Source organism: Gasterosteus aculeatus, chromosome 6 (assembly GCF_964276395.1).
Source record: "Gasterosteus aculeatus chromosome 6, fGasAcu3.hap1.1, whole genome shotgun sequence".
NCBI classification, from domain to species: Eukaryota; Metazoa; Chordata; class Actinopteri; order Perciformes; family Gasterosteidae; genus Gasterosteus; species Gasterosteus aculeatus.
The window spans coordinates 8,869,173-8,881,043 of record NC_135693.1 but is presented as its reverse complement, the minus strand read 5'-3'; the positions used below and the strand labels follow the sequence as shown (position 1 = coordinate 8,881,043).

The 11,871-nt window shown below is 44.1% G+C and overlaps 1 protein-coding gene across 1 annotated transcript; it reads right to left on the bottom strand.

Annotated features, from left to right (window-relative positions):
- Positions 1 to 68: 68 nt before the first annotated feature.
- Positions 69 to 11,562, bottom strand: mertka (c-mer proto-oncogene tyrosine kinase a). Its single transcript, XM_040178050.2, has 19 exons — positions 11,149 to 11,562; positions 10,139 to 10,454; positions 9,956 to 10,056; positions 9,692 to 9,862; positions 6,875 to 6,961; positions 6,652 to 6,767; positions 6,381 to 6,570; positions 5,601 to 5,746; positions 4,481 to 4,616; positions 3,446 to 3,596; positions 2,847 to 2,932; positions 2,671 to 2,766; positions 2,498 to 2,578; positions 2,315 to 2,407; positions 2,083 to 2,201; positions 1,865 to 1,974; positions 1,597 to 1,756; positions 943 to 1,079; positions 69 to 814 (listed from the first exon to the last, which is right to left on the bottom strand). Exons 1-19 carry the CDS (start codon positions 11,315 to 11,317, stop codon positions 370 to 372), a joined length of 2,910 nt encoding a protein of 969 aa, XP_040033984.2. The 5' UTR covers positions 11,318 to 11,562; the 3' UTR covers positions 69 to 369.
- Between the last annotated feature and the right edge of the window lie 309 nt (positions 11,563 to 11,871).

The window sequence follows — 11,871 nt, the reverse complement described above, 5'->3', positions numbered from 1 at the left end:
GACAAGATAGTATTTGCACTGTCACCAATGTGAAGGAATCGGTTATTCTTGGAATAATCTCAAAGGAGTCTTGAGGAAAATCATGTATTTCTCTACAGTATATAAGATCACTTTACAAATCTGCATATTTCTATATTTACATTGGAACACAAAAAATCCAATACAGTAAACAATTTCACAGTTGAGTACATCTTGAGCTTATGGAACGTGCACAAACATGTTGGATGTTGACACGCAGACATCACTCGTAACACTGAGATGTAAGCTGCCCATGTGTGGCACAAAGTGTTTATCATCAGGACATGTCGAGGTGCTTGCAGTGCAATGTACTGCAAACCAGGGTGATAGTTTTATTACAGGTACCAATCGTCAGAGCAGGAAAGAATCGTCCCTTGAGCTGTGATCCACAGCCGTCGAATCCGTCGCCTCATTTGCTTGACTAAAAGCATCACTCGACAGAAGAGGAGTGTTCACTGTAGCAGACCTCACGGAAGCATCAGAGGACGTCACCACCACATAACGGTCATCGTCCTCATCGTCCTCATCCTCCAGGTTCCCGTGAATGTCCGCAATGACCACGGAATTCTCTGCTGCCTGATGGCTGCAGGAAGGCGACGAGCTAAATCTAGGATGCTGTGCAGATGTCGCTCCGTTTGCGTCCTCTTCAGGAAAGCTGGTGTTGATATAGATGATGTCGTCCTTGCTGAAAGACTCCGGCAGCTTTTCTGTGAGCTTTTCCAACATTTCTCGCAGCTGGGGAAAGGAGGGACGGTCGAGCGGATCGGTCCTCCAGCAGCTGTACATGAGCTCGTACCTAGACGCAGGTAAAGAGAGGCTAGTTCTAAATTCTCCTTCTAATTTTTACTAAACATGTCAGTGTTGAGCAAAGCAGGCCAGTTTTTCTAATAGTAGATACTTGTTTCAAGAGGTGGCAACACTCACAGGTCATCCAAACAGTCTCCTGGCTGCTTCAGTCGGTTTCCTTCATAAAGGTAGTCGTAAATTTCATGGTTCTGGATGCCGGGGTACGGCGTCATGCCTCGTGTAGCAATCTCCCACATGGTAACGCCAAATGCCCACTGGATGATACAGAATATATACATATATATACATATATATAAATACTATTAGACCCTCAACATGTGATAACTAAACTACATTTGTATTTGCAGTCCACTACAATTAAATGGGTTTTTTATGCATTCGGTTTCGATTTTCACTTCCAATTTTTATCAATTTCATCAATTTTTTGAATGTTACAATATAAGGGGAAAACATTTGTTTTGTCAATTCAGTGGCATACATTTGGATTTTTCCCAACAAGTTCCAGGTTCTAAAATTTCAAAAGTAGGAAACACTGCAAAAGAAGGAACAAATCCACTTTAAAAGGAAGGCTGAGTAATAAGATATGCGTACATTCACCGGACTGCTACGTGCAGATCTCGGACTTCTGGCATTGAAATTCATTTGTAGTGAAACAGACACCGATACGCAAAACAGAGAGTGTAGGCGAGGGGTTAGTTCTTCTTTTGCTGATAGTGCACCCTCTCTTTTTACTGCAAGAACCTGTTTCAAGGAGCATATGTAGGTACTTACCACATCACTCTTTATGGTAAAAACTCTGTCTGCCAGACTCTCGACTGCAATCCATTTTACAGGCATTTTGGCTATTCTCCCCTGCCTGTAATAATCTCCACTGTAGATCTTCTTCGATAGACCAAAGTCTGCTACACACACAGTCAGGTCGTCCCGCAGCCTGTTAGACAAATAAGGCATGGAATGAAGAAATAAGCCAACTGCTCACCCTCACCAAATTTTGCCGTTAAAATAAAAGCAACTGTCAAAAAGAAAGTTAGAATCTTACATGCAGTTGCGAGCCGCCAGGTCACGGTGCAGAAAGTTCCGACCACTGAGATACTCCATACCCAAAGCGATGTCGACCATGAACTTCAGAAGTGTCTGAGTGGGCAAGAACTGTGTGGAAAAACACACAAACAAAAAACTATTATAGGTTTAGTCTTTTAAGAAAAGGAGATCACATGAGTTGGCTGGGATATATTCTTTGTTTGGCCGGATTCTTACGGCTGGACTTTCTCCCAGGCGTGAGCGCAGCAAGAAGCTGTGAAGATCGCCGTGCGACATGTACGGCAGGATGACCATCGGCTTGGGAAAATGTCCTGCGCCTTCTTCCATGCACACACCTAAAGGAGACAAGTCAATACATGGAAAATAAGAGAAGGGTGCTCAAGTTAGAACGGAGCATGTAACAGAGTAGTGGGATTCTTCAACGATGTGATAACGTGTCAACACGCACCGAGCAATTTGATGACATTAAGATGATCAAAATCCTTCATGCAGGCCGCCTCATTCAGGAATTCGTCAATCTCCCTTTGAGAGAAGCTGTCCACTGTTTGAATAAAGAGCAGAGAGAGTGATCTGCCTGCCCACCTGTTTATAGATGAGCAGAAGATGTTTGTTTTTATTGATAGATACTCACGTTTCATTGTCTTTACAGCAACTCTCTCCGATGTTCCATCTGGTCGTCTCAAATGTCCCTCCATCACAGAGCCAAATTCACCTGATTAACATTGAATCAGAAGCACTTCATACTCTGCACTGTACGTATGTGTGGTCGACCCAGACATAACGGCTGCACAGGTGCTCGCTCACCCTCTCCAAGAATCTTCCCTATGGTGAGCAAATTCCTCGCGACCATCACGTCCTGAAGCTTGGCCTGGAGTTCCTCACTAACACCGAGGTTCACAACTGCAGACAGGACCCACTCAAGTTATGCATATTCAGAAATGTGCCTTCTGCAGGACAAATTACAGTAAATCTCTGCATACATGTGACTCCTATGGCTGATCGGTTGTAGGACCTCTGGGTGTTGTACTGCACGAAAGGCTGCTGCTTTTCACCTTCGAACAACCGCCTGCAAAGGGGGGGGGGGACAAAAAGAGAACCCCCTTATTCTCTCACAGATGTCCTGCAGCTGTAATGAAGTAGTCCTAGTAAGGAAACCCTCAGAGTTGTTGCTTTTGAACTCCCATACTGTTTTCTTATCGTTTTGGCAGCCTGCAACACATTCCTATCCGTATCCTGAGTCACGGACTTCATAATACGTCCTTTCAGAGAATTATCAGCCGTTTGCTGTCCATTTCGCCAGCTGCACAGTTTTTAATACAGTTCTCAGGTGAGGACCACGGTCATTAAGAGGAAGTAAAGATCGTTTATTAACAGAGACTGCAAGTGTTCGGGTTTGAGTCTTCCAACATCGTGTCATTGAATCTATTGTTCTATCTAATGTATTGGTTTCTTTCGTCAAACCATGTGGACAAATGCATGACAAATAAGGTGATCTAGCAACTTCAAAGTTTAGACACTTGGGTTGGTGAGGTTGGTCATTAAACCCACATTGTGTTTACAAAGAAGATACCCAGCATACCCAAACCAAGATGTAGAAGTCCTGTTGCGGAAATAGATGGCTCCAGGGATGATAATCAGCAGGACAGCGATGCTAACCACCACGACCACCACAACAGTGGAGGAGTCTGGAGCCCTGGTGCCAGGGCTGGACGATGGGGGCACCACCGATTCTGAGATGTACAGAAGAAATCATATGCACATTTTAGGAAGATAACATCCGGTGTTACAATATCTCAGCTCCGGTAAGTCTGTTTTTCCCCCCAAATTAAGATTACAGTAATAAGTTATGAGATAAGTTGCTTTAATGTGAATCAATGAGGGAATGTGACCGTGAGCAGCTTTAGTCTTTTGTGTTGTCTGGCGTAACTGATTATCGATACTAATGAGTCGTAAAAGCTGGAAACTATTCAGCATTTTAGCATCTGTGGTTCGCTCATCTCAATGTAAACAGATTTTTGAATTGGTGTTCTGTTAGATCAAGAATTTGAAAGCTTTTGGAAAGTTGGTTGCTATCAACGGCTAAATGGAAAATACAAAACATCTTCAAGGTCAAATACTAATCTGCCTTTAAAGCCTCATAGCGCGTACTCTCACACCTGCGACTCTGCTGTTATTGGTTTCCGGCAAACATTACATTTTAACTTTAATTATAAACTTGTGCTTGCCACAGTTTATTTTCTGCAAAAATCCCAAATCAAATGGCAAAATCCCAATGGCTATTATTGGTCAAGAGAATCAACGCCTGGTATGGGAGAACAAAAATATGTTATCCAAGCAGCACTCTAATGCATCTTGAAAACAATAAACTAGTTTCCAAACAATAGTTTAAAAAAATTTCCATGATACGATTCAAATGATGGACAAACTTGAGCTGTAACCTGATAAACTTGAGCTGTAACTACGACAATAGTCTGGATGTTAGTGGCCCTGCGAGGCGTATAGACACAGCATTGAGCTAATCGGTAAAATCATTTCACAATGACAGTATCGGTGCTTGACTTGCTCTAGAATACTTCAGCTGAACTCGATGAGGTGAATCTATAGAGCAGCTTACTGTCCGCTGGCACAAACAGCCAGACTCGTGGGCTGACCATGCCGCTCCCAGCCTGCGTGCACGCAGCCACCTCCACACTGTAGGTCGTGTTGAATTCCTGCACATCTACAAAGGCCACGGTGTTGTAACTGTGGATCTGAAATCACAGAATAACAACAAAGGAACATCCTTTACACGTTTGCAACATCCCTTCTCTCCCCATTTCTCAATGTATCAAGAAAGAGTACAAGAAAACTGTTTCAAGGGACGGGTGTTGGTTTGACATATGCTTGGAAAATCCCAAAGAATTGAATAATGGACGTTATCATATATAATGAAACTACCCCTGAAAAAAAAAGGGAAGGAGAACAACATTCTGGAAGGAACATGTGACGGAGGTAGGGGTTTATTTCACAACACCACATGGTGGGGTTCCGTTTCTATACCAATGTGCTGACGGCCAGACTGGGAACACTGAACCCATGATTCATGGTGGAGTCATTAATTAACGTGAATGACACCAACAAGATTAAAGATTAAATTACAACTGCACATCCTCAACTCATTTTGAGATTTAACATCAAATTCTGAGGTAAATGACGGCAGCAAGACTTCCACCGTGAAAAACAGAATTATAAGAAAGGAATTGTTATTTCTCCAACCTCCGGCGGTTCCTGGTGCAGGTGGGATCGATGATTAATTAAGCTGCGTTTCCTCACATTTACAGTCACTGCTAGTAATACAAAGCCCACGGGTAATATGACATCATGATAGTTGGACCTACAGTCAACATCCCATTGTATTCATAATTCATTCACTCTAAGATGACTCAAAGCCACATGGGGAACAACTAAAAACACAGTTTTCACACCATCCGCTTCCTTTAGCGACTACATAGACAGGGAGGACGGGAAACACACTATTGTACAAGTTAAAAGGAACTTCTCGAAAATAACTTTCCCTGCCTTGTTCATTCCAGAGAGGAGTGGAAAGACTATTGGTCAGATATACCAGGCAAGCTTACCTCACATATTTTGAATATGCAAGAGTCATTCTTTTTATGTTTGGCAAATATGAATCCTTGTTATCAGAAATATAGAGAAAACATCAGCATTTACAAACAAGACAGAAATATTTTTACCTTGTTCTCCTTTTCGCCATGTCTGACAATAACATCGTAGCCACTCAGGATGCCATTTATCTTATCATCTGGAGGAGGTTTCCACCTGATCACCAGCCAAGACTCATTCAGCTGTGCAGTGACGTTTCGGGGATAAACTGATGGAACTGATAATGTGACAAGAAATGGGAAACAGAAGGATTGAGACGCTGGCAAGAGTATTTAAAATAAATCATGAAACTAACACAGAAGAGCAACCTATAAAAGAGAAAGTAAGTCTTCCCCTCTAGTGAAATCTTTGATTACAGTTTGGAATGTGGTCACTTCCTGGCCGGCGTATCAAATCTTTCAACTAAAATATCTTCTATGGTGGCTTAAGGAAGGAAGTTGAAAGCAGCTCCACCCAGGAGCAACGTTGTGTTTTCACAGTGAGACCGTTCCTACTTCCTATGTGACCCTTCAGGCAAACAACAGAGATTTTCAGTGGATATTACATTTGTTGTGAAGGGGACTTGCCACAAGCAGAGCACGTAGCCGTTACATGCTACTACTGCAGGGAGGCTTAAATTAAGCACATTTTGGATGGGAAAGTAGGCTAATTACAGTGCAATGTTCCTTAAACCTAAACCGCTATGATGAGAAGGAGGCACACAGAGGTTATTTTTAAATAAACATTATGGTTGTTAAAGTCTCAGCCTTGTGAACTCGCAGAAACTGGTTCATGTGCTCGAATGGATGAGATTCGATTTTAACAAGACTAAACCCGTAAATTGTCCCATAGTTCCTGTGGTAGCAACACACCTCCCTCTGTGGTGTTGCTCTGGATCCACGTGGTGACCGGAGAAGCTCCCACCTCATTGCTGCACGAAACGCTCACGTTGTACCACGTCATCGCCTGCAGCCCGGGGACTTCACACTGAAATGGCGGCACTGTGGCATTAACGAACCTGGTGGTCGTCACTTCCCCTTTCCTCCGGCTCACCTCCTTCACCTTGGATGCAACAAGGAGAGCGTGATGATCAATGGGGAGAGAGTTAGCGAAAAGCACGGTTTGAGCAGAAGTGGGACGTACCCTGATGTGGCACTTGGTTAGTGGAGAGAAACCATCATGTCCGGGGCTCCAGCTCAACAGTAACTTATTGGGTTGCCTCTCCGTCACGGCAACATCAGATACCGGCCCGGGAAGCACTGCAAAACCATTTTAAAAATCCTTAACATGAAGGAATATGGGCAGCTTCCAGAGCATGGACACGTTGTGACATGTCCAACCGCCCCCCAAAAAGACCTAGTTTTACCTTTGATGTTGATATTTGCTTCTCTGGAAGTGGTGACACCCTTCGAGTTGTGAGCTTCACAACTGAACTGAGTGTACTTGTCCACACCTGCAATGGAGACATTTTAAAACACAATTTGAACTCCGATACTGTATAAAAATGAAACAATCGATCCTCAAGGCCAAGATAGAGCTCAATATTTTGATAATGGTGTTTTATTCAATATGTGATTCAAAACGAAAGGAAAAGAGCCTGACTGGTTCCGGGTGGCTTGATATTGAGGCTTTTTGTATAAAACCTTGTTCTTCAGGTATAAAATCCTGAAAAACAAGCCAGCCAGAAACAATCTGACTCTTTGTTAGAACAAACAAACTGATTTCTCTTGTATGTCAACAGCCAATCTGGGGCAAAGGTGCAATGTCAGCCCTGATAGAGAAGCTTGAATGAAAACTGTTGCAAAAAAACACATTTGGGAATGTCTCATTCCTTTGTTTTACCTCAAATGCTGACACAGTAGCACCTCATGCTCCAAACGAGCCTCTACCGTGTGACGTACCGTTGTATCAATGCTCTTGCTAGGTCCATTTTCCCGGACGCACAATTACTATCTGTCAACAGCCACAGATCTGCCCGATTACAATAGAACTGGACAAGCGGCTAAATAATGTCCCTTTTGTGCTCTGTTTTCCAGCGTCTCTCTCTCAGAAACCTTTCCACAAAGCTCATCACAAAGCAGCCTGTGAGAGACGACTGGAACCAACAATCTGCAGAATATTACGTCCTCTTAAGTTTGCTTCCTTTCTGCTCGGAAGAACCACGGGTCAAGAGTGCTTCCCCTTTTGCACAGACCCTGACTGCGATTTGCCTGTTTGCACCAGGATGGAGTCTCGCTTGAAATACGTCTTCCAGACATCTCAATTCAATTTGGTATCACGTGGATCAAAAACGGAAAAAAATGTGCAAATACATCAGCACATTTTTTTGTTTTTATTTTTGTATTATACAGTAGAGCCTCAATTCTATCAGCTCGTGGCTCATTAAAGAAAAAATATGTTTAAACCATATCACTTTTGGGGAAATGAGTAATGGTCAAGCACCGCAAGGAAATTGATACAAAAAGCAACAACTCCATAAACTGTAATTATTATGGAGAAGTTTACCACGGGGCTTATTTCTTCACTTTTGTATGATGAATATTTTTTTCCTAATAGAGTCCTACTTCACTGTCAGGTTACAAATAATCCCATGACTTTTCGTAGTTTTATTCCACTACATCTGGTTCAACAGTTTGTCTTCTCAAAGCTTAACTGCATTCGCCTGCTGTTCTCTTCTTGATAAACAATGATATGTGGTAATGATATGTGAGCCTTCTCTTCGAGAAGGCGCAATGCCCCCGATGCGTAATCTGAACGATGAGCGCATGCTAACAATCATGCTGCATTCGCATCACGCTCTCATAGCATCACGGGCTGCAAGCTGTTGTGAAAAAAGGGGTCCGAGGCTCAACGCATTCACGAGGTCTAGAAAAGTGGGTTTGCACCATTCCGTTGTGCCAATATTTGATCTCTGGCAGCACGCAGCCTGCCAGCCTCCGCGTCCAGTCCCTCCCTGCTGGGTGGTGGGTTGCCCTGTGAATGAGGTCTTTGTCCCTGGAGCCAACCCCCCGAACTCCCTATGCAACCCCCCCCCCCTCCCCCTCTCCCAATACCCTTACTGCCGAGGCCCCTGCACATGCTGGACCAAAGCAGAGCGCTGAACCTTTAACCCCTCAGCTTTGGGCTGACTGCGGTCGCCAGGCCCAGCCTGCGGCGCACTGGAAGTTAAGGGTTAGAATAAACAGAACTGAAAGGTTTTGGTTCTCATAAACAAGTTTTGTTTATAAGTTGGAAAAAAAAGTTACAGAATTCAAAGAAATGTTGCTACAAACAGTCTAGTAATTATATGCATTAAAAATAACGTTGCATATATCAGAGTGATATATCAAACTTCTTGTCTAACTTTGGGAAGTGAGTAAGTACACTTCCCATAATGTCAAACTACAGCATTTCCACAGATTAGTTATTCTCTACTTAAGTCATATTTTCTTCACCTAGAGTAGCATAACTAAAAGCTCTGAATGGCCGCGGTTAACCACTCAGCAGAGCTGCAGGAGGACCTGGTGACACTGATTGTGGTGATGAATCTCATCGCAGTAAGCAGCCTATAGATGCTGAGGCAGCAGAGTCGAGACCGAACAGAAACCACGTACAAAGTGCTACTGGCCGAGCACGACCTTCTGTCACCAACGTCAGCCAAATATCCTTTTGAGCGTTCACATTCAATCACATTAGCAAGTCAAATGAAGCGAAACTAAGTCATTGATTTGATAAGCTGTAACTTGTGTGTTCCTTCTACTTGAGCAGCATTTTTATAGCGTTAAAGTTGAAAACAAAACTGAATTTGGTTCAGATGAGTGGTTTTCCTTTGAAGTTGATCTATGATTCCTATAATGAGTTCATCTTTGCACACTTATTAAACTACCTTGGAAAAAGAACTCTTGTGGCGGGAAATTCTGTCAGGATATGGACACGCTTTTTAATTTAACAAATATAGTTCTGAGGAAATATCTTAAGCTTTCTAACTGAACAAAATACGTATCTTGTGTTCAGCGTCTTATTGTCTGATTTGAGGCGTCACTCAGATGTGTCATGGTTTGCATTCACTAGTGTGAGAAGAACACTGACGCATCTCTTTAGAGACCACATCAACAGGAGCAGGTGACACAATTGAAGGAAAGTAGCTGTTACTCAGGAGATCGATCCCTGTGAAACACGGAGACTTTGTGGTCGATTGTCTCACCTGACACAGAGCAGCTGCTGCTGGAGTTCTGACAGTCTCGATAATGCAACCCATCGCGGAGCCAGCGGATTCGAACGGGGTCCGGAGGTCCGACCGCATCGCACGACAATGTGAAAGGCGCGTTTCTCGTTACATTCCTGTGCTCCGGCTGATGGATAAATGTCGGCAGACCTGTGGACCAATTAAAGACGCGTCATGAAAAATGGGGACGCCCTGGAAAAAAAAAAAAAAAGCATCCAATTTTGGCACCGTGCGGAAACTCACCTTCCACCTCGATTGTGACGGGCTGAGACTCCACCGTCGTGGTGCTGATGGTCAGTCTGCAGCTGTAGTTGCCGGCATCCCCTCGCTGCACGTGGTTGATGCTGGAACACAGTACACAAAGACACTTATTAACCCGTGTAATCAGACCATCACAATGCTTTTCACCCCCCGTGCGCTACCTACCCGACAGTGGACAGGAGCGTTATGACCCCGTCCGTGACGGTCTGAAGCTCATTGATGACCACCTGTGTGTTCCCCGCCAGGTCGGCGCCGTTCTTAACCCAGAGGATGGTGGGCTCCAGCCTGGCATCTGGGATGTCGATGGAGCAGTTGAATTTAGCCTCATGGCCCTCAGACAGCTGGATAGAGCCAATGGTGGGCTTAAAATGCAGCCGCCTGAGCTGGTCCTGGCTCAGATAAACCCTTGAAATGCGAACCGGTATCACCACAGGATCAGAAGTCCTGGTAAGACGCTGCAGCCGCCCCGTGAAATGCTGAGCTGTTAACAGACAGAGTTTTACATCAGCACCTTGTTTTACCTGCATGGGAGTTGAGGTCTGACCATCAAAGTGACAGAACTACAGTTCTAGGGTTCATCATCAGCATCCAATTTTAATACCATAATAGATCATGTGTCTTATAGGGCGTTAAATACCTATTTCGTTTTTATACACAATAATGGCATGATTAAGACGGTGTGCAGAGTAAAGCATTTGACAAACTGGAACCGATGAATTTTCAGACTTTGTGGCTAAAATGAACTTAAATGACGAGTAAATTATCAAAACATGTGTGGTATATTAAAGAAATAAATACATTTCATGAAATAGTACAAAAAATCAATCAATCCACCAAAATAAAAAATGTATATAATAAATATGGACTCTTGGAAAGTGCAACAACAAATTAATGAAGACAAAATCCAATAATGCAAAACAAATAAGCCACCGTGTTTTATGGGAAGGAAGCGATCATTTTCATTTACCACCTCGGGAATGTGCCTGAACGTCTTCAAAGGACGCAGAGAGAACTTCGTCTCGTCCCCACAGAGCAGCTTTAACGCGTAAACGGAGCATTTACACCCGTCGCAGCAGAGATCTCTTCCCTGCCGCTGCACATCGGACCCGGTTCCACCACAGATGCTTTCAGCGGGACGCGGGAAGTCGGTGCAGGAATGCAGGTAAACAACTCACCGCCGACCGGACTCCCGGCGGCCACGATGGCCGTGATCGCCGCAGAGAGGAACACGGCGAAGCAGCGTGGATTTGACCTCCTCGCCATGGCGCGGTCCGAGCGGCTCGCCGCTGCTGTCTTTCTGTCCCCGGTCAGCGCGTGTTTCACTGCGGGGACGATCTCCGACATCTGCCTCCGCCGCGGCTCGGTGTTCACCCGAGGTCACGTCCAGCTGGGGAAGGAAAAGTGAACTTTTCCCCACGTCACAGGAGGGATCCCACGAGGGCGGGACTGGACGCACCGAGAGACTGAGGACAACCAAAATACAAGGAGCGCAACAGGAATGGAGCTACAGACACGCAGCAGGACTGAAGCGGTTGTCTTCTCCTTTTTCTTTCGTTTTTTTGTTTTATTTATCTTTCTTAAAGATTCGGCTCCTTACAAATATCAGCGTAGTATCTTACAACAGGCATTATATACACGTTTATAGGCAATAATAACAAAACCTGGTGGCACACTGACGTTTTCTGCCGAACACCTCCACCGGGTGGTCATTTACTGTCAAGCATTGCCATCATACATGAAGGTAGATTCTTCATTTCAATTCATTCATCCAATCTGATACACGGCCAACTTCAGAATAAAGCAAACAATTCATCTTGATTATAGTATTAACCGGCTTAAGATGAACTGACACATGCACCCATCACAAGAGATGAAGTTAATCATGTTTCTATTTGACT

Excerpts from the sequence above, each read along its gene's own strand:
- mertka (XM_040178050.2), bottom strand. The coding sequence starts at position 11,317 with ATGTCGGAGATCGTCCCCGCAGTGAAACACGCGCTGACCGGGGACAGA. Across the intron at positions 2,767-2,846 it reads ATCAGCCATAGGAGTCACAT|TTGTGAACCTCGGTGTTAGT; the intron begins GTATGCAGAGAT and ends TCCTGTCTGCAG. Across the intron at positions 1,757-1,864 it reads CTGGCGGCTCGCAACTGCAT|GCTGCGGGACGACCTGACTG; the intron begins GTAAGATTCTAA and ends TTTGTCTAACAG.